Source organism: Salvelinus fontinalis, chromosome 27 (assembly GCF_029448725.1).
Source record: "Salvelinus fontinalis isolate EN_2023a chromosome 27, ASM2944872v1, whole genome shotgun sequence".
In the NCBI taxonomy this organism is placed as follows: domain Eukaryota; kingdom Metazoa; phylum Chordata; class Actinopteri; order Salmoniformes; family Salmonidae; genus Salvelinus; species Salvelinus fontinalis.
The window spans coordinates 29,309,373-29,332,683 of NC_074691.1; the positions used below are offsets into that span (position 1 = coordinate 29,309,373).

At 43.1% G+C, this 23,311-nt stretch overlaps 1 protein-coding gene across 4 annotated transcripts in view; it reads right to left on the reverse strand.

Moving 5' to 3' along the window:
* LOC129825406 (disks large-associated protein 2-like) overlaps nucleotides 1-23,311 on the reverse strand; it is a 183,097-nt gene that overhangs the window by 34,156 nt on the left and 125,630 nt on the right. For 3 of the 4 annotated variants that reach the window (XM_055885494.1, XM_055885497.1, XM_055885495.1), the window contains 3 exons: nucleotides 19,525-19,751; nucleotides 8,516-8,693; nucleotides 6,430-6,649 (listed from right to left, as the gene is read on the reverse strand). In XM_055885494.1, the coding sequence (XP_055741469.1) occupies nucleotides 6,430-6,649; nucleotides 8,516-8,693; nucleotides 19,525-19,751 (625 nt within the window). Of the gene's footprint in view, nucleotides 1-6,429; nucleotides 6,723-8,515; nucleotides 8,694-19,524; nucleotides 19,752-23,311 lie in introns of all 4 variants that reach the window. The other variant, XM_055885498.1, reaches the window with a different exon arrangement.

Genomic DNA, 23,311 nt, shown 5'->3' on the forward strand with positions numbered 1-23,311 from the left:
CATTCGTACTCAGATAATGCTAAACCCTGGCTAGTCACGGTCATTTGTGTGGTCTCTTCGGCTGCGTTTACACAGACAGCCCAATTCTGATCTTTTGACCAATCAGAACAGATCTATTGCCAATAATTAAGCAAAATATGAAAATTGAGCTGCCTGTGTAAATGCAGACTTAGTTCCTCTTTGTTGGACACTGGAATAAAATTGCAAGATTTTTGTTCATTTCTTTAGACTTTAAATTTGAGAAAAATGTTGGGTTAACAACAATTAAACATGTTAGCTGTTTCAACTTAAAATTATTACAAATCTAACTTTAAATGTTAAGTTGTATGACTTATGTATATTACAATGCAATGAATACTGAGTTAACATAACCCTTTTTTAAGTTAAGGCAGCTGGCTAACTAAAATGTAGGAGTTACCTTGCTGCCTTAAAATTGTAAGTTATGTAAAATCAATAAATATTTTAAAATTGAAACACTACACTTTTAAATTGCTTAATGAATGTTAGATATAACACGGTAACATCATTGAATGAAATTAGAAAGATCTCCTATTTTGTTGCAAAAACTGAGAATAATTTAAATATTAGGCTATTTTACACTAAAAATAAAGGTGTATACAGCTTTTGTACGTTCTACTGTTCCCTTTTTCTCCAATCAAAATAAGATTTAGGGCTTTCAAAATGCCCATTTTCATGAACTAACTACACAAAAATGTACTGAAAAATATACATTTGTTCGTTGACACAGGGAATGGTTAGGGAATGGTTATAGATTTTATTTACTTTACATTTAATCTACCTATTCACAAATAGGATCTTTCCTTTTGATTTAATCATTACAAATTGGGATTTAAAAAGTTATTCACAGTATCATTTCAGTATAATCGGGTGCTTAGGTTTCTACATGAGAAGAAACTGGAATGAATAAGGTTAAGAAACGAGCCACCACATTATAGGAATTTCATGGCTCAGTTAATACCAAACAAGTCTAGGGTTGAAGTTTTGTCACAATTTTTTCTCTTTAATTCAGATGTATGCAGATTTGCAGAGTCTGTTATCTCCGTTATCTGTCGCCGGTTTCATAATGTTTCCTAGTCCGGTTCCCTAGCTCCTACTTCTTTGTTGTTCTCAGATTTAAAAGGATCTGGTTGGTGTAACCAAAGGGATGGGATAGGACCTATGATTAGGGGACTGAAAAGTTAGTAGGCCGTTATATTAAATTCGTATATTTAAATTACAAACATATATAAAGTCATTTTGTGCATTCAATTAGTCTTAGTGGTGTCAAGGCTTTTATACCTCACCTCATGGAATGGCTACATTCTATAAGCTACCTTACATAATCGCAGTCGAGAGAGTACATTCCCTGTCACTTCTATTTAAGGTGGATTGAGCACCATCCTCCTCATCTGCTGATCTCAAACAGTCAAATTGTTGACTTAGTGTCACACAAGAAACTTTTAAATATCTGATACACAGAAGCCTAGATAGGGAGGTGCTGAAAGCCACTCAGTGGTGCTTAGGGATCAAGACTGTAGAAGTAACATTCAAATCATTGTCTTTCACATTCCAAGGTATTAATGGTGTCCCTTGATAATGGCATTACAGGACCCTTATTATTGATTAGTTCAATGTGGTCATTACTTGCTCTGAGAATGACAAGCCAACAACTAGATGTCTCCATAGTAAAGGGACATTCAGCAATATTAGTGCCCTGCCTGTCTCGCTGTGTACATAGTGTGCGGTTTTTCACGTTGGCTCCTGTTCTGGTTCTCTGGGGGTTGTTAAGGGGAAACCCCTTCATGTTGTATTTCTTCTGTGTTGTATCATGGGAATGATTAGAATGACATTGACAGGTATGACATGGGCCCACTGGTGTACTTCCTGTTCCACAGTTCCAGACTGGCACTCCTGCGGCTGCCACCCGAAGAGCGCTTGCGTACTTTCTGCTCCCTGTTGTCCCATGTTGAAAAATCTTCCGATAGCCGAGAGCTAGCGGGGCTGCTGGCTTCCTCCTCTGGCGTTGAATCCCCAGTGATCTCGATGCGGGGAGGGTCCATCAGGTTTATGAGGTTAAAGGGGGCTGGTTCCGGCTGGCACATGACAGACTTGTCCTCTGTGTTCTGCCTGAGGAGCCCGCTGGTGCCAGCCTGGATGCCCACTGACACCCGGTCCCCGGTCTGTGTTGAGCTGTCACTGGCGCTCTCGCGGCACATCGTCCACATGTTGTAGCACTGGGTGAAGTTGAAAAAGTTGCTGTTGAAAGTTTTGAGTTCGCCGCACACATCCCTGCGCAGCTCGGCCAGTTCGTAGCGCATGGCCGAGATCTCGTCTTTCCACTGTATGTTGAAGGAGGCCACCATGTTGGCGGACTCTTTAAAGGCCTGGATGGCCTGAGGTACAGGGGGATCTGGGGCGGCTATGGAGGGGGCATCAGGGATCCGGTAGGCAGGCGGCGAGGTTGGGGGGACAGAGATGGCGGTTACAGTGGAGCTGGTGCTGTGCTGGCTGCGAGCTACAGCGTTCTCCCTCTCCAGACGTTCCAACTCCTCATAGGCCGAGGAGCTGGCCCCGTCGTCGTCTTCTATCATGTCCTCGTTTAGCAAAGAAGTGCCTTCCAGCACATCATATCCCTCTGGAAGACAAATTTGAATATGCAAATAGAGGGACATTCAAAGGGAGGGAACAGCTGGAGTGTTATGTAATTGTAATGCCCAAATTTTCAAACCTAGAGTGGGCATACATATACCTACAATATGCATTCAGTATGTGAGTAAAATACCACAACTACCCTATCATTCCAGTGGATATATCAGAGAAAATCATTGCATTGAGAGCATGGAGTAGAAATGGTGTAGACTATTTGTTGATCGCAAATCTCCTACGAATATCATTACCCTTTAATCAGATGATTCATTTGAGATTCCTTTATCAGATCCATTTGTGATTCCTTTATCTGATCCATTTGTGATTGTTCAAACCCGAAAAGAGACCGTGTAAAACTTAATGAAGAGGTGCCCTTCAGACACTGAAGTGGTCTTTAGAATTGTTATGCTCTCTAACACAGCTCTGGTACACTAAAATGTGTAAAGGAATTATTCAACCAGGTACACTGAGCCATTTGAGCGATGCATTTTAACTCACATACTGTAGGCTTTTCGGTTTTTACACTGCCTTCTCACTCATTTCAATGAACATCTACCTTCCACAGTCTTTCCCTCTTTTCACCGCACTGCACCCTGGGAAGTGGAACCCTGTTGGTTCCTAATATAAACCATCATTACCAATCAGTTTCAAATTAAAAGACCATTCTCCGAATGAAATCATTAAAGCATGTTTCGTTAAAGAACGTTCCTAAGTGTTTTGCTATTGTTTCTTTTAGTTTTTTAAGTTTTTTTTTTGTTGTGCAACAGAAAAGATGAAAAGGCAATGAAAGAATCACAACTCAAGTCATTGGGCCGAGAAGCAGTTATGAACCCTATTGAACATGCCAGGTCCCTCACCATGAGGTTGATAGGACATGTGGAGTTTCCCCAGTGGCGGGTAAATCCCCTCCCCCAATAGTGCTGCACCAGGGAATGGGCTGCAATCCCACAGTCAAAGACGGCTGATAACCTCTACGCCAAGGGTCAAACCCAGCCACATGTGGCCTTTACAGAGGTCGACTTTCATGAAATAAAATAAAAAACACCAAGCTACTGTAATACACTGTAACTGCTCTCACATTTGACTGTTGACAGTGGCAATATGATAACATTCAGGGATATTGTTTGGCTGTGCTATGAGGAGAGGATGTATTAGACTGGGAAGTACAGCTTTATCATACATTTACACCAATGATGCCCTTTAGCTTAAAAATAGACACATTTCAAAACAACTCGCAAAAGCCAGCGAGGCACCATCATCACAAAGATGATTCTGGAATATTAATGCATACGAACAAGGAATTCAAGGCCTCAGAGTTTTGTGAGTTGTTCAGACCCCTGTTTGTTTCTCATAGTATCTAAATGGGATTTGTCAATTCTGGTATCATATCAAAGTTATCGCTTTTTATATATTGCTGAGAAGGCAGTGCAAAAAACACACATACACATATGTATGTGTGTTGACATCAAAATACCTGTGACAGGCATCACTGAAGTCTCCAGCTGTTCTGTCCCCCCGGTTATCCTTCAAGAGTTGCATGGCTGGTCAAATAGAGAGGGGGTGCTGCTCTTCTGCCCAATGGGGCATCATAGGATCCCTTCCCCACTCAAGGGCCCCGCTAGCCTTGACATGCTAGCATCAGATTGGGAAGCGATTTAGAATTCAGATATCTTTTTTTTTTTTAAATGTAAGTGAGTGGCAAGGCCAGTCAAATACTATGGATTATTTTAATTTAACTTCAAAGCCGCTATTGCTTTAAAAAATACACCAAATGGTTGATACCAGGTAAAGAAATATTTGCAATATGGCTTGAGATGGAGCCAACACGCCATAGCCAATTATTTCCCTGAGGCTCACTAGCACATCCTGTTCCATAGCCCAATTGGATATGACTATATATGGAAGAGAAAAAAAGTCCTTGAGAACTACTCATAAAAAATACAAATATATGCAGAAAACGCTTGAATAACTGACAAGCATTTCAGAGCCAATTTAGTGAGCCAATTGGGAAGCGGACAGAATTGGGACAGAGCTTATTGGGTGTAAGGAATTCAGCAGGTAAGACGGTGGGATTGGAGGACACTCCTTGATCCGCAGGTCACATCGTAGGCTGAGGGATTCTGACTGTGCAACCCAATTGAGCATGACAAGATAAACAAAATTAAACTCCAGATTGTACAAGAAAACAAAGAAACCCCAAAAACTCAAACAAATACAGAGGGCTAGTACAACTGCTTTCACGAGATGTAGTGAGAAATTAAAATCCAGGTCATAATATTGTCAAATAAAAAACGTAATATGAAATTATAGTATTTCAATAGGGTTCATAGCTTTACTCTTTCAGGCATACACCAAATGCACTAGGGCAATTCGATTATGGAGGGAGCAGTGGTTCTGTTTACACAACGAACCAGATATGTTAATGTTGTGACAAAGATAGTGTGTAAAATGTTGCAGAAAACCTTGAAATCCCTGAATATTTAACATCAAAACAACAATTATTGCAACAAGTTCACTTGGAAGAGATGATTTGACATTCTTCTAAGAGGTCATCTAACTGTGAGATTTAGCTGAAAGAGAAAGATTCTAATACGGTGGGCCTAACGGGTAAAATAACTGTTGAACATTTTAGTGAGAGCGCCCTTCAAACCTTGTCAAACCTCAAGTCAACTGATCAGTCTCACGTGATCGCAAGAACTGCCTTCTGATTGGTCTAACATCAGAAGTGTTAAATCAGTTGCCAGTAAATATTATTCAAATCATATCTTCAAATGTGGTTTTATGCAACACAATACAGCAATATAGAAAAACAATTTATTTAACGCGCTCTGAATTGCCTTTACTAGTAAGTTCCTTTGTGCAACCAGTACCATATCTGAGTTTGTTGACTTACCGTATGTCGCTTACAAGATGCTGTCTTGTTTTCTGTAGGTTTATAAGTCAAGATCAGTTAGAGACGCTAGTGCCCTCAACATCCAATCTGGACCTTGAAGACAGTTTCACTGCTTAGTTTAACTCTTTCCCTCTAATCAGGGACCTGGGACACCACATGGGTTCCATTTATTAACAGGTAGAACAGAAAACCAGCTGGCTCCGGACCTCAAAGGATAAGATTTGAATACCCTTGTGCTAGTGTAATGAACTTATCAAACAAAGCATGGAAGGGGAGGCTGAAGACCTCTCTGGAGCAGGCTATGAACCCTTATAACACTCTGTAGAGGTCTATAGCCCCTCCCTCCAACCACTGGTTTGTTTAACACTTAACCCTTCCCTACACAACTTACACTCTACACATGACACATATACCACTGAGATTCACATGCTTAGAACAGGGCATGTTCCTCTTGCACATGCCAAGTGCTGTGAGTGTGGCAGTAGTGTGTTGATGTGGTGTGGTGCATTGTGGGTATGACCTCTCATTGTGCTAATTTGAATGAGGCTCCTCCCACCCTCTAGTACGGGTTCAGTTTTGCCACCGCCACACGTGACAAATCAGGAAGCCCGGGTCATGATGCATCGTTCGTGCAACGTAGCGCAATTGCAAGCAAATTTCCTCGGGACTCTCAGGATATGCAGAGGCAAGACAAATAAGACACACAACAATGACAAGTAGCCAAAAAGAAATGACCGGAATCATTCAACCAAGCATCTCTCAAAGCTCAAGGGTACCCCACTGTACATATGTAGGTATGTTAAGGATGTACGCATGTTATAGAATGTATGAGGAGTATGTTTTCTAGGCCTTCTCTCGTTTGGGGGGGATTTTGTGATGCATACTGTTACCTGTTGTGGATCTGAGAGTTGAAGTGACAGTGGAGGATGTCATTGAAGGCAAGCAGTCGTCGTCTTGGGAATACCCAGCCTGAATTGCACGCAGGTAACTGTGGCTTCGAGTGCGGAACGAGCCAGGCAGGTCCAAAGCCTCCATGGCCTGGGATTCTACTTCGCTAAAAACGGACTCGCAAACTGACTCAAACTGGCCATTGACCTCAGTCTCACTCACCTGAGAGACAAAAACAGGAATAGCAGTCCTTAATTTTTCCTCTTCCTTTCTGTTTGTCACTTTGACTCTTCCCCTTAGTACAGTAAATATGAAGGAGTGTTAGCAGGAAAAAAAGGCACTGGCAAATTCGAACTTTAAAAAAAAACTTTGCATCAAAATCTTTGTTTCCTTAAAAAACCAAGCAGATAAAACAACCAAATGAAAAGAGCAAAAACAATGCATCATTTGGTATACCGTTTACAGCATGTACTATCCCATTGTAAGTCATCATCATAGACATACATACCACAGGAGGTTGGTGGCACCTTAAGTGGGGACAACGGCTGGTAATGGTAATGGTGGTAATGACTGGAGCATAATAAGTGGAATGTAATCAAATACATCAAACACATAGTTTACAGGTGTTTGATGCCGTTCCATTTGCTCCGTTTCAGCCATTATTATGAGCCGTTCTCCCATCAGCAGCCTCCTGCGATATTTTATATTTTGTTGAACCTTTATTTAACTAGGCAAGTCAGTGAAGAACACATTGTTATTTTACAATGATGGCCTACCCTGGCCAAACCCTCAACCTAACCCGGACAACTCTGGGCCAATTGTGCGCCGCCCTATGGGACTCCCGATCACGGCCGGTTGTGATGCAGCCCGAGATCGAACCAAGGTCTGTAGTGAGATGCAGTGCCACTCGGGAGCCTTATACATACGTTACTACTGGGGAAATGGGAAAGCAGATGTCCTTACAAGAACCTATTCAAAAGTAGAAATTACAGTGCAACACAGTACAAACAACATGCGGAATTTCAATGTTGTGAATATATACAGTATATATATCCATCACAATGCATCCAACGTAACGGCAGGCAGGAAGCTATACTAACAACGTCATCTGTGTGAGGGGATTTTTTAAATAGCAACACAAAGTTGGTTGAGAATGAGATATTGTGCGAAACGTGTATCAAAATGAATCTTGTTTATATTACGCAGTGCATAAAAGCCTGCTACTTAATAACATAATAAAAATCACTGGGTATATTAAATCATTGTAACACACAATGTATCGTGTACCTAATAGGCAGAAAATATGGATAAAAACAAAGCTTTTTACTGACAAACATCAAACATTGTCTAGACTGACTGAGCAGTTTAAAACAACATCCCAGTACTGTGTAGGAACTTCCGTAACGGGTAACTTGAACTTGTAATGAGATAAATATAGAAAATAACAGATAAGTATGGTGTTGTGTCACCAATAACACAAATCTATTGGTTTCACATGGACCGTTCTGAAAACCGCAAAATATGTCAACAGTATTACCAATGACAACTTAAACAATGAAAAAGCCCTCTCGCTCAAACAATAATGCCTGAACAAGCATCTACCATCTCAAAGAGAGGGGGATCTAGTGGTGACTAATGTGTTTCTATAAGTAACTATATGATTATTGTGATTATTGCCACCCCTTTAGCAAACAACAGATGGTCCCACCCACACTGCCCACATGGTGGCCGTCTACTGTATCTCCTCCTTCTCCTCCTCCTCCTTGACTCCTGGTGGCATCTACTGTATCTCTCCTTCCTCCTCCTCCTCCTCCTCCTCCTCCTCCTCCTCCTCCTCCACCTCCTACTCCACCTCCAACTCCACCTCCAACTCCTACTCCACCTCCAGGTAGCGTCTACTGTATCTCTCCTTCCTCATCCTCCTCTTCCAGGGCTCCTGGTGACATCTACTGTTTCTCTCCTTCCTCCTCCTTCTCCTCCTCCTCCTCCTCCTCCTGGGCTCCTGGTGGCATCTACTGTATCTCTCCTTCCTCCTCCTCCCCCGGGTCTCCTGGTGTTCCCCTTGTAAGGATCCTGTGTGGGACTCACCTGGCTGACGCAGCTGGCCTGACTGAGGGTGCTGACCGCCCGCATGTAGCTCTGGTTCCGGGAGCGGAACTGAGGCCCCAGGGGTACATGGTGTTGGGGGTAATTGAAGGCTGGGTCCAGGGTGACACTGGGATGGGGCCGCATCATGTCTCGGGTGGTTTGCAAGTGGTAGCTCTGGCTGAATGGAGAGATAGAGAGACAAATATGAGAGGTTTTGTCAGTCAGACATCCCTTTATCTCTTGTGGAATGACTATGTAAACATAATCGGGCATCTGACTAAATTATGCACGATTTTAGTTCTGGGTTAACTGAGATAAGACATCCCTGGCAATTTTTTTTGACCTGAGCCCCAAACTAGTTCATATACAGTTAAATAGGTAACGTGGCTAATATGTAGTAGGCCTACTGCTGTATCCAGGTTTGTGTTGTGTTGTTGTGTGACCGGCAGCAAAAGTGACTCATCCTCTTACAACCGTAGCCTTATTACGATCAACTCCGAACTACGATGACAAGAGCATTACTCGCAAACCCCAAAACACTGTTGAATCGCTAGCCCCACAATTACAGTTTGTCAACTCACCTATAGCTCCCAATAGTACAACAATATCAGCAATTCAAATGTTATTTGTAACATGCGTAAACAACAGGTGTAGAATAACAGTGAAATGCTAATTTACGGGCCCTTCCCAACAATGCAGAGAGAATATTTGTTTAAATAATAGAAAGATAACACAAGGAATAAACACACAATGAGTAATGATAACTTGGCTATATATACAGTATATACAAAAAAAATGTAATTGAGCAGACACTCTTATCCAGTGTGACTTACAGTAGTGAGTGCATATATTTTATACTGGTCCCCCATGAGAATCAAACCCACAACCCTGGTGTTGCAAGAGACATGCTCTACCAACTGAGCTACATGGGTACCAGTACTGATGTGCAGGGGTACGAGGTAATTGAAGTAGATATGTACAGTACATATAGGTAAGGTAACTAAGCAACAGGATAGATAATAAGCAGTAGCTTATAGTATTTGATGAGTCATAAGAGAGTTTGTGCAAAGGGGGGGGGGGGGGGGGGGGGGGGGGTCAATGCTGATAGTCCGGGTAGCTATTTGGTTAACTACTGAATTTAGCAGTCTTATGGCTTGTACACTATAATGGTGCTGGAGGGGATGGCTGCAGTTTTACGGACTCCTAACCTACAAAATTGGGGGGAAAAAGGGGGTAAAATAAAGAAATAAAATTAAACATGATGATCATCCAGAAGCAGCGCTCCTAGTGGCCGGGGACAAACTTAAATCCGGCAAACTTAAATCCGTTTCGTCTCATTTCTTCCAGCATGTCACATGTGCAACCAGAGGAAAACAAACTCTAGACCACCTTTACTCCACACACAGAGACACGTACAAAGCTCTCCCTCACCCTCCATTTGGCAAATCTGACCATAATTATATCCTCCCGATTCCTGCTTACAAGCAAAAACTAAAGCAGGAAGTACCAGTCACTCGCTCAATATAGAAGTAGTCAGATGATGCGGATGCTACGCTACAGGGCTGTATTGCTAGCACAGACTGGAATATGTTCCGGGATTCTGTTACTTCTAGGTTAGACTACTGCAATGCTCTACTTTCCGGCTACCCGGATAAAGCACTAAATAAACTTCAGTTAGTGCTAAATACGGCTGCTAGAATCCTGACTAGAACCAAGAAATTTGATCATATTACTCCAGTGCTAGCTTCCCTACACTGGCTTCCCGTTAAGGCAAGGGCTGATTTCAAGGTTTTACTGTTAACCTTTAAAGCATTACATGGGCTTGCTCCTACCTATCTTTCCGAGTTGGTCCTGCCGTACATACCTACACGTACGCTACGGTCACAAGACGCAGGCCTCCTAATTGTCCCTAAAATTTCTAAGCAAACAGCTGGAGGCAGGGCTTTCTCCTATAGATCTCCATTTTTATGGAACAGTCTGCCTACCCATGTGAGAGACGCAGACTCAGTCTCAACCTTTAAGTCTTTACTGAAGACTTATCTCTTCAGTAGGTCATATGATTGAGTGTAGTCTGGCCCAGGAGTGTGAAGGTGAACGGAAAGGCTCTGGAGCAACGAACCGCCCTTGCTGTCTCTCCAGGGCCGGTTCCCCTCTCTCCACTGGGATTCTCTGCCTCTAACCCTGTTACTGGGGCTGAGTCACTGGCTTGCTGGTGCTCTTTCATGCCGTCCCTAGGAGGGGTGCGTCACTTGAGTGGGTTGAGTTACTGACGTGAACTTCCTGTCTGGGTTGGCGCCCCCCCCTTGGTTGTGCTGTGATGGAGACCTTTGTGGGCTATACTCGGCCTTGTCTCAGGATTGTAAGTTGGTGGTTGAGGATATCCCTCTAGTGGTGTGGGGGCTGTGCTTTGGCAGAGTGGGTGGGGTTATATCCTTCCTGTTTGGCCCTGTCCGGGGGTTTCTTCGGATGGGGCCACAGTGTCTCCTGACCGCTCCTGTCTCAGCCTCCAGTATTTATGCTGCAGTAGTTTATGTGTCGGGGGGCTAGGGTCTGTTGGTTATACCTGGAATACTTCTCCTGTCTTATCCAGTGTCCTGTGTGAATTTAAGTATGCTCTCTCTAATTCTCTCGTTCTCTCTTTCTCTCTGAGAACCTGAGCCCTAGGACCATACGTCAGGACTACCGGGCATGCTGACACCTTGCTGTCCCCAGTCCGCCCGGCCTTGCTGTTATTCCAGTTTCAACTGTTTCTGCCTGCGGTTACGAAACCCCTACCTGTCCCAGACCTGCTGTTTTCAACTCTTAATGATCGGCTATGAAAAGCCAACTGAGATTTATTCCTGATTATTATTTGACCATGCTTGTCATTTATGAACATTTTGAAAATCTTGGCTCTCTCTAATTTTCTCCTCTCTTTCTCTCGGAGGACCTGAGCCCTAGGACCATACGTCGGGACTACCGGCCGTGGTGACTCCTTGCTGCCCCCAGTCCGCCTGGCCTTGCTGCTATTCCAGTTTCAACTCTTCTGCCTGCGGTTGTGGAACCCCTACCTGTCCCAGACCTGCTGTTTTCAACTCTTAATGATCGGCTATGAAAAGCCAACTGAGATTTATTCCTGATTATTATTTGACCATGCTTGTCATTTATGAACATTTTGAAAATCTTGGCTCTCTCTAATTTTCTCCTTCTCTCTTTCTTTCTCTCGGAGGACCTGGGCCCTAGGACCATGCATCGGGACTGCCGCCCGTGGTGACTCCTTGCTGTCCCCAGTCCGCCTGGCCTTGCTGCTATTCCAGTTTCAGCTGTTCTGCCTGCGGTTATGGAACCGCCACCTGTCCCAGACCTGTTGTTTTTCAACTCTTAATTATCAGCTATGAAAAGCCAACTGAAAATTATTCATGATTATTATTTGACCATGCTTGTCACTTATGAACATTTTTGAACATCTTGGCATAGTTCTGTTATAATCTCCACCCGGCACAGCCAGAAGAGGACTGGCCACCCCTCATAGCCTGGTTCCTCTCTAGGTTTCTTCCTAGGTTTTGGCCTTTCTAGGGAGTTTTTCCTAGCCACCGTGCTTCTACACCTGCATTCTAGCTGTTTGGGGTTTTAGGCTGGGTTTCTGTACAGCACTTCGAGATATTATCTGATGTACGAAGGGCTATATAAAATAAAATTGATTGATTGATTGATTCATCCAATGGCATTGAGGAGTATACCACCTCAGTCACCGACTATGTAAATAGTCTGGGTGGCCATTTGATTAATTGTTCAGCATTCTTATGGCTTGGGGGTAGAAGCTGTTAAGGAGACTTTTGGACCGAGACGTGTCGCTTGCCGTGTGGAAGCAGAGAGAACAGTCTATGACTTGGGTGACTAGAGCCTTGACAATTTTTAGGGCTTTCTCTGACACTGCCTAGCATATACAGTTGAAGTTGGAAGTTTACATACACCTTAGCCAAATACATTTAAACTCAGCTTTTCACAATTCCTGACATTTAATCCTAGTAAAAATTTCCTGTCTTAGGTCAGTTAGGATCACCACTTTATTTTAAGAATGTGAAATATCAGAATAATATCAGAGAGAATGATTTATTTCAGCTTTTATTTCTTTCATCACATTTCCAGTGGGTCAGAAGTTTACATACACTCAATTAGTATTTGGTAGCATTGCCTTTGAAATTGTTTAACTTGGGTCAAACGTTTCGGGTAGCCTTCCACAAGCTTCCCACAATACGTTGGGTGAATTTTGGCCCATTCCTCCTGACAGAGCTGGTGTAACTGAGTCAGGTTTGTAGACTTCCTTGCTTGCACACACTTTAACAGTTCTGCCCACAAATTTTCTATAAGATTGAGGTCAGGGCTTTGTGATGGCCACTCCAATACCTTGACTTTGTTCTCCTCAAGCCATTTTGCCACAACTTTGGAAGTATGCTTGGGGTCATTGTCCATTTGGAAGACCCATTTGCGACCAAGCTTTAACTTCCTGATTAATGTCTTGAGATGTTGCTTCAAAATATCCACATAATTTTCCTTTTTAATGATGCCATCTATTTTGTAAAGCGCACCAGTTCCTCCTGCAGCAAAGCACCCCCACAACATGATGCTGCCACCCCAGTGCTTCACGGTTAGGATGGTGTTCTTCAGCTTGCAAGCATCCCCCTTTTTCTTCCAAACATAATGATGGTCATTATGGCCAAACAGTTCAATTTTTGTTTCAACAGACCAGAGGACATTTCTCCAAAAAGTACAATCTTTGTCCCCATTTGCAGTTGCAAACTGTAGTCTGGCTTTTTTTATGGCGGTTTTGGAGCAGTGGCTTCTTCCTTGCTGAGTGGCCTTTCAGGTTATGTCGATATAGGACATACTATTGTTTTTCCAGATGAACGTGGTACCTTCAGGCATATGGAAATTGCTCCCAAGGATGAACCAGACTTGTGGAGGTCTACAATTTTTTTTCTGAGGTCTTGGCTGATTTCTTTTGATTTTCCATGATGTCAAGCAAAGAGGCACTGATTTTAAAGGTAGGCCTTGAAATACATCCACAGGTATACCTTCAATTGACTCAAATGATGTCAATTAGCCTATCAGAAACTTCTAAAGCCATGACATAATTTTCTGGAATTTTCCAAGCTGTTTAAAGGCACAGTCAATTTAGTGTATGTAAACTTCTGACCCACTGGAATTGTGATAGTGAATTGTAAGTGAAATAATCTGTCTGTAAACAATGGTTGGAATTTTTTTGTGTGTCATGCACAAAGTAGATGTCCTAAGCGACTTGCCAAAACTATCGTTTGTTCACAAGAAATTTGTGGAGTGGTTGAAAAACGAGTTTTAATGACTCCAATCTAAGTCCATGTAAACTTCCGACTTCAACTGTAGGTCCTGGATGGCAGGAAGCTTGGCCCCAGTGATGTATTGGGCCGTACGCGCTACCCTCTGTAGCGCCTCACTGTCGGATGCCGAGCAGTAGCCATGCCAGGCAGTGATGCAACCGGTCAGGATGCTCTCAATGGTGCAGCTGTAGAACTTTTTGAGGATCTGGGGACCCATGCCAAATCTTTTCAGTCTCCTGAGGGAGAAAAGTTGTTGTTGTGCCCTCTTCACAACTTTCTTGGTGTGTTTGGACCATGATAATTTGTTGGTGATGTGGACACCAAGGAACTTGAAACTCTCGACCTGCTCCACTAAAGCCCCGTCGATGTAAATTGGGCATGTTCAATCCTCCTTTTTCTGTAGTCCACAATCATCTCCTTTCTTGCTCACGTTTAGGGAGAGGTTGTTGTCCTTGCACCACTCTGCCAGGTCTCTGACCTCCCTATAAGCTGTATCATTGTTGTCAGTGATCAGGCCTACCACTGTTGTGTCATCAGCAAGTTAATGATGGTGTTGGAGTCGTGCTTGGAACACGCTGGTGTTGGAGTTGCGCAACCAAGCAGTCGTGGGTGAACAGAGAGTACAGGAAGGGACTAAGCACGCACCCCTGAGGGGTCCCCGTGTTGAGCGATCAGCGTGGCAAATGTCTTGTTGCCTACCCTCACCACCTGGGGCGGCCCGTCAAGGAGTCTAGGATCCAGTTGCAGATGGATGTGTTCAGTCCCAGGGTCCTTAGCTTAGTGATGAGTTTGGAGGGCACTATGGCATTGAAGGCTGAGCTATAGTCAATGAACAACATTCTCACATAGGTATTCCTCTTATTCAGGTGGGAGAGGGCAGTGTGGAGTGCAATACAGATTGCGTCATATGTGGATTTGTTGGGGCGGTATGCGAATTGGAGTGGGTCCAGGGTTTCTGGGATGATGGTGTTGATGAGAGCCATGACCAGCCTTTCAAAGCATTTCATGAGTAGAATCCCAGTGAGATGATGATTAAGCTGTGGGTAACAAAAGGATAGGGAGTCTGAGCCCTGAGTAGCATACAGGACTGATACATGCAGTGCACCTCCCCAGGTATCTCCCTGTGTGTGTGTGTGTGTGCGTGCGTGCGTGCGTGCGTGCGTGCGTGCGTGCGTGCGTGCGTGCGTGTGTGTGTGTGTGTGTGTGTGTGCGTGCGTGCGTGCAGACCTCCAGAACACAAGCATCCGTTCTGTTCTGAAAGAAAGTTTTGCAAAGCTAGTCTAGAATAACTATAAGATACATCTCAGTGGGCGATGGATCATCTGGGTCAGAATCAGGATTGGAAGATATTCTGCTCTGATGCAGTCAACAGTACAATAAGGTATAGAAAATGTTGCACTAATACCAAGAGGTGCATAATGGTAAAATCAGTAGAGGTTTTTTTAGTTTGTCTCCAAGCCCTTTTATTCATACCGAGAGAATCATTTGGACTTTGTCATTCAGAATATTCTGCATCTTCTGGTATAATAATCGTTATTGTAACCATCATTACTTCTTCCAAGATCCCATGCCATGCTACACATCTAGGTGTACAATATTTTTGATGGTGTCCTTTTCTTTCTCTGTCCATTCATTTCATTTTGTGTACTACAAAATCACTCTGTACCACTGTCCTGCTTTTTATAGTTTACCTAAAGCTCATTTATCTTTGAATCTATGGAGTGTTGCCTATCAAGAGGGGGAATGAGAGCAAACAGGCTCTTTATTTGTGGAGTGAGACAGCTCAAGTTAGAATGAAAGACAATTTCACCTATATGAAGACATTCAAAGAACTACATGAGATTTGATTGTCAGCCAATGAATATCCTGTTCATGCTTAATACTGTACCTAGTCATTTGACTGTGACATTTGAGAGAAGTGACAGACTTACCACTGCCTTGTCAACAGTGCTGTGATAACATGAGGTACATTGCCTCGGTAAGCAAATATTGAAATAGCAGTTGATAAAGGTCAGATATAATCCCTGCATCTGTCTGACACTCACTAGCTAAAATACGACTTTAATATCTGAGCTCATGAGGAGAACTGGGCTCCAATAGTAAACAGAGAACAATCCAAACACAAGGACAGGGGCACAAAGCAGTGAAGTGGCTACAAACCAATTGACCAAACAAATGTAGCAGAGCTCTTAGACATGCATTAATACAGGCTGAAGAGGCATTGGGGTACGATAGGAACATGTCACAGCCAATCGTAACATAGGCGCTATTCTTCCTCTGTTGCCCAGCAACATTGAGTGACATGGCTAAATCATGCATGTTCCCCAGAAAATCCCACTACATAGAGAGGTCACAAAGACATAAAACAGACATAACAGGTAACCTAGCCATAACGGCAGGTAGCCTAGCAATTATGAGCATTGGGCCAGTAACCGAAAGGTTGCCGGTTGAATCTCTGAACCGACTAGATGAAAAACAGTTTGCAAAAAGCCAGGAGCTATGGTTAAGGTTTTGAAATGGCGTGTCAAAAAGGCGGGTGCTGTGTTTAGGGTTTTCAAAGAGGGTCAAAATCCAGTCAAGATGAAGGTCAGAGCTTCTACATTATTTACGGTAATCCATGAGCCACATTGGCTATCTGGGCAAAAATATAATTTTAAACCCTGCCATCCTATCTAATGTCAAAATCAAGCTTTTCAGCACAGTTATTTCAATTTCAGTAATGCAGCCAAATGTTTACCAAAAGCGTGTAAGTAATGCTGTGTAATTACGAATTTAATGTCATGAGGCATATTCATAAAAAATGCTGCCTTGTCTGTAGAGTATAGCAGCATATTAATATCACACACTACATTCGTTTCTTTGAAACTTATCCTGGGAATGACACGTACAACCTGGACTCAGAAGTAGACGTTACAGATGCACAGTTTGACTCATAACTCGCAGACCCTGCGGTTATATCCACAGGTTTATGATCATGAAATGTTGTGTGGATGAAGGGCTGGTGGCGGTGGGCGGGTTGAATAAAGAGAAAACAATACCGTAAAAAAATCCATAAATGTATTATTCTTGTGCAATTTATATCTATAGGCTACATTATTTTTAGGCTATTCTGCATTAGTGTGTAAGCCTAAGCTTAGGGCCTAACTGTATGCGCGCCAAATAGCCTACACACCATTAGAAATTTAATGTCGATCCATGGAGTCAAAAAATAATATGTTCGAATTTAATTCAATAAGAGAAAGGCTACAAAATGGAGAGTTGAAAATAGAGAGAAGGGAGGGCCAGAAAAGTAACATTTGGGAAGATTTGTTGAAGTGGTAAAAGAGGATGATAGCAGTGCCGGCTACGTTATGCTACGTTATGTGTGATGATTGTGAAGCGCTGGACAAATTCGACAGTCACAAGACGGGGATTTCAAATAGGCCTATGGCATGTCAAGGGAACTGTAGCCTAATGTTCAGATGGGTTGAATGGAAAGTGAAATCAGGAAACTGACTGTAGGTCTGTAACCTCTCACATAGCCTTCATTTTAACTCCTGTAGAATGAACCCTTTCTTGCAGTAAATTATACACCAAGTGTCGGCCCAATTTTTGGTGGAGAAAGATGATTTTTTTCTTCCACCATCTTGAGAGAACGCGAATGCACAGTTAGACACCATCTGTAGAGGTGCTATCTTTAACAGCATCATGAAAAACGATAGTATTTCATCCACATAAAATATGCATCCAAGCCAAAGTGAAATCTGATCAGAAACATGTTGGGAATTTCTTGACAACCGGTCAAACTGATGTTATTTGGAAATTTTGCACTGAAAATGTTCTAGTCTTTGTTTTGTTATTGCATTTTCTCCCTGGTCCCTAAACATCTTTGCATCTCGAAAGAAGCAGAGATGACAGGGAAAACGTTAACAATGTCAACTAGATTGAATAATTCATTCTATCTATTTATGACATTATTCTGGTGAGAAAAGCTTTAATTAGTCTTCTAGAGCAACAGAAGCTGCATGTATCTAATTATAGACAAATTGCCTAACAAATAGCCTACCTAAATGTCGAAAAGTATAAAAAGGAATTGTGTAAAGAATTAAATCCTGCACCCCCTGTCCAAAAATCTGTCTGCTGTCTCTGACTGTAGCGGGCCTTAGATTTGAACTTTATTACATATATAGTCGGGCAGCTGTGGATAGGTTATTAGCAGTCTACTCCCGCTCCCCCTCTCCGGCGCTCAACATCAACAGTTTATTCATTATTACGCACACCTGCCACCATCGTTAAGTACACCTGCGCCTCATGAGACTTACCTGGACTCCATCACCTTCCTGATTTCCTCCCCTATATCTGTCACTCCCTTTGGTTCTTTCCCCAGGCGATATTGACTCTGTTTCTGTGTTTCATGTCTGTACACTACTCGTGGTTCATTTTTTGTTCTATGTTCCGTTATTTATTAAATTCACTCCCTGTACTTGCTTCTCGATTCTTAGCCTACACGTTACAGAATAACGCCTCCCCAAGGGGAAGCAACAGGGATTTGTTTTACTGTCGGATCCAAGTGCGGCTGCCGAGCAACCGGGGGTGCCTCAGCTGGCTCAACAGGTTCCCAAGCCTCGGTTGGCTCGTCAGGCTCCCATGCCTCGGTTGGCTCGTCAAGCTCTCGAGCCTCAGCCGGCTACAGGTTCCCTTCCCGCGCCTCAGCCGGCTATAGGTTCCCTTCCCGCGTCTGTATGCTACTTGTGTTTCTTGTTTTGTTCCGTTATTTATTAAATTCACTCCCTGTACTTGCTTCCCGATTCTTAGCCTACGCATTACACACGCAACAATAGTAAATGTAAATCCAGGACACTCCAACTATTATGATATATTACGTTTTGTATGGTATGTATTCATTTGTGGATGTCCGTCATCCATTTCATATGATATGTTATGAATTACAATTCATATGTTATGTTACAAATTTGTTGTGGCGATGTGGCTAATGCTAAGGTTAGCTAGGTGGCTAAATGTTAGTTAGGCTAGGTTAAAGGGTTAGGATTTAGGTTAAAGGGTTAAAGGGTTAAGTCAATGGGTTATGGTTAGGGGAAGGGTTGGCTAACATGCTAAGTAGCAACCTTCGGGTTGCTAGACATTTGTGTTATATGCCTACCAATCTACCCTACTTTCATTTTTGCCTTAACTAACCTTCTGTCTTATGTAACCATACGAAACGTAGCATATCATACTAATTTGAGTGTCCTGGATTTACGTTTACTACACTCTTAGGAAAAAGGGTTCCAAAGGGGTTCTTCGGCTGTCCCCATAGGAGAACCCTTTTCGGTTCCAGGTATAACCTTCTGTAGAAACGGCTCTACATGGTACGCAAAAGGGATTTACCTAAAAACAAAAAGGGCTCTTCAAATATTTCTCCAATGGAGACAGCTGAAGAACCCTTTTAGGTTATAGATAGCACCTTTTCTTCTAAGAATGTATATTATGTCTAGTCTATGAGACCAGGCTGACATGTACGGTGTCCATTTTAGAACATCCTCAGCCTCATACCTCATGGGTGAGGATTGACTCAAGCAGGAGTGACTTATGAGGCTGAGGGTGTGCTAAAACAGACACTGCAACAACGATCTAGTGACAACGCATTATTGAATACCACAAGTAGTTCTAGTTGAGACATTAAGATGGGCCTACCTTTGGGGGTCTATGTGGGGCCTCTGCATAACTGATTTGAGGACGAGGGCATCGGGTCGGATGGCCTTCTGGGGTGAGGACTTGGGGCTGCCATCAGATTCGCCACCAGAGTCATTGTCTACCTCTCCCATGGCTTTGACGTAGCTGCTGCTGCGCATCCGCCGACATGGGATCTCCTCGTCCTTGTCTCCGTCCTCCGGGTATCCACTCCACTCATCCTGAGGCACCTGCAGTAGAGAGCCCACCTCCGTCAGACAGTCACATAGATCCAACAGTCACATAGATCCCCCCCCCCCCCCCCCCCCCCCCTCTGTACAACTGCTCGCTCTCTAAGCAGCTATGTTCTCTGCTAGTACAATGGGGCCCGGCTGCCAAAAGAGTGTAAGAGCTGACTCAGAGTCAACTGAGGAAGAGTTTTCCCCTAACACACACAGGGACTGACTGGAGCATCCCCAGCTTCTGTTCTCCCCTCAGACTCACCCCTCACTCCCCAAGGGTCTGCTACTCTAATTAACCAGTTTACTGCTCATAACATTCTACTCCTACTCCAAGCCCTTTTTGTTTTATTCATCTTTCTCTAACATTAAATGTTTTGTTATTTAGCCAAAGCTCTTTTCGGTGTGTATAAGCAGCTGAATAGCATTACATATTTCTCAGAAACAACAAGAGAAACTATCCTCAATGGTGGCAAGACAAGATATTCTCAGTGTAATAAGCTAAAAGTTTTTCCAAAAACATTACATGATACAACTATCAAGTCAAATCAAATTTTACTTGTCACATGCGCCAAATACAACAGGTGTAGGTAGACCTTACAGTGAAATGCTTAGTTACAAGCCATAACCAACAATGAAGTTTAAAAATACCAACAAAATAAAATACAAAACAAATTAAATAAGAATAAGAAATAAAAGTGACAAATATTTAAAGAGCAGCACTAAAATATCAATAGTGAGGCTATATATCGCCTTATGGCGAGGATAGCTGTGCTGCAAGCCCAGCTTCAGACGCAATCGTTAGGCAAGGGTAATTTCAGTGTAGGAAAGGATGAAACAGTGTCTGTGCCACCAGTAAGTACAGATAGTAGTATAAATCCCCCCCGCACAGTCCCCGCAGCCGGACAACTTTCTCATGGCTTCTGGAGGGAAATGCTGTAGGAATGCTCAACTGGTGTCGCTCATTCAGCCGACAGAAATTTTCAACGGGTTTTCCCCATTAAGTAGCGAGTCGGAGTCTGAGGCCGAGTCTTCTCTTGTCTCTACTCCTCCCGTTACGGGGTCAGAGATGCCGAAGCTTCCCACCATTAGCTCTGACAAATTAAAAACCCTAGTCATTGGCGACTCCATTACCCGCAGTATTAGACTTAAAACGAATCACCCAGCGATCATACACTGTTTACCAGGTGGCAGGGCTACCGACGTTAAGGCTAATCTGAAGATGGTGCTGGCTAAAGCTAAAACTGGCGAGTGTAGAGAGTATAGAGATATTGTTATCCACGTCAGCACCAACGATGTTAGGATGAAACAGTCAGAGGTCACCAAGCGCAACATAGCTTCAGCGTGTGAATCAGCTAGAAAGATGTGTCGGCATCGAGTAATTGTCTCTGGCCCCCTCCCAGTTAGGGGGAGTGACGAGCTCTACAGCAGAGTCTCACAACTCAGTCGCTGGTTGAAAACTGTTTTCTGCCCCTCCCAAAAGATAGAATTTGTAGATAATTGGCCCTCTTTCTGGGACTCACCCACAAACAGGACCAAGCCTGGCCTCCTGAGGAGTGACGGACTCCATCCTAGCTGGAGGGGTGCTCTCATCTTATCTACCAACATAGACAGGGCTCTAACTCCTCTAGCTCCACAATGAAATAGGGTGCAGGCCAGGCAGCAGGCTGTTAGCCAACCTGCCAGCTTAGTGGAGTCTGCCACTAGCATAGTCAGTGTAGTCAGCTCAGCTATCCCCATTGAGACCGTGTCTGTGCCTCGACCTAGGTTGAGCAAAACTAAACACGGCGGTGTTCGCCTTAGCAATCTCACTAGGATAAAGACCTCCTCCATTCCTGACATTATTGAAAGAGATCGTGATACCTCACATCTCAAAATAGGGCTACTTAATGTTAGATCCCTCACTTCAAAGGCAGTTATAGTCAATGAACTAATTACTGATCATAATCTTGATGTGATTGGCCTGACTGAAACATGGCTTAAGCCTGATGAATTTACTGTGTTAAATGAGGCCTCACCTCCTGGTTACACTAGTGACCATATCCCCCGTGCATCCCGCAAAGGCGGGGGTGTTGCTAACATTTACGATAGCAAATTTCAATTTACAAAAAAGAAAATGACGTTTTCGTCTTTTGAGCTTCTAGTCATGAAATCTATGCAGCCTACTCATTCACTTTTTATAGCTACTGTTTACAGGCCTCCTGGGCCATATACATCGTTCCTCACTGAGTTCCCTGAATTCCTATCGGACAATGCAGTCATAGCAGATGATATTCTAATTTTTGGTGATTTTAATATTCATATGGAAAAGTCCCCAGACCCACTCCAAAAGGCTTTTGGAGCCATCATCGACTCAGTGGGTTTTGTCCAACATGTCTCTGGACCTAATCACTGCCACAGTCATACTCTGGACCTAGTTTTGTCCCATGGAATAAATGTTGTGGATCTTAATGTTTTTCCTCATAATCCTGGACTATCGGACCACCATTTTATTACGTTTGCAATCGCAACAAATAATCTGCTCAGACCCCAACCAAGGAGCATCAAAAGTCGTGCTATAAATTCTCAGACAACACAAAGATTTCTTGATGCCCTTCCAGACTCCCTCTGCCTACCCAAGGACGTCAGAGGACAAAAATCAGTTAACCACCTAACTGAGGAACTCAATTTAACCTTGCGCAATACCCTAGATGCAGTTGCACCCCTAAAAACTAAAAATATTTGTCATAAGAAACTAGCTCCCTGGTATACAGAAAATACCCGAGCTCTGAAGCAAGCTTCTAGAAAATTGCAAAGGAAATGGCGCCACACCAAACTGGAAGTCTTCCGACTAGCTTGGAAAGACAGTACCGTGCAATATCGAAGAGCCCTCACTGCTGTGAGATCATCCTACTTTTCCAACTTAATTGAGGAAAATAAGAACAATCCAAAACTTCTTTTTGATACTGTTGCAAAGCTAACTAAAAAGCAGCATTCCCCAAGAGAGGATTGCTTTCACTTTAGCAGTAATAAATTCATGAAAAGATCATGATCATTAGAAAGCAAATTACGGACTCCTCTTTAAATCTGCGTATTCCTCCAAAGTTTAGCTGTCCTGAGTCTGCACAACTTTGCCAGGACCTAGGATCAAGAGAGACACTTAAGTGTTTTAGTACTATATCTCTTGACACAATGATGAAAATAATCATGGCCTCTAAACCTTCAAGCTGCATACTGGATCCTATTCCAACTAAACTACTGAAAGACCTGCTTCATGTGCTTGGCCCTCCTATGTTGAACATAATAAATGGCTCTCTATCCACCGGATGTGTACCAAACTCACTAAAAGTGGCAGTAATAAAGCCTCTCTTGAAAAAGCCAAACCTTGACCCAGAAAAGATAAAAAACTATCGGCCTATATCGAATCTTCCATTCCTGTCAAAAATGTTTGAAAAAGCTGTTGCGCAGCAACTCACTGCCTTCCTGAAGACAAACAATGTATACGAAATGCTTCAGTCCGGTGTTAGACCCCATCATAGCACTGAGACTGCACTTGTGAAGGTGGTAAATGACCTTTTAATGGCGTCAGACCG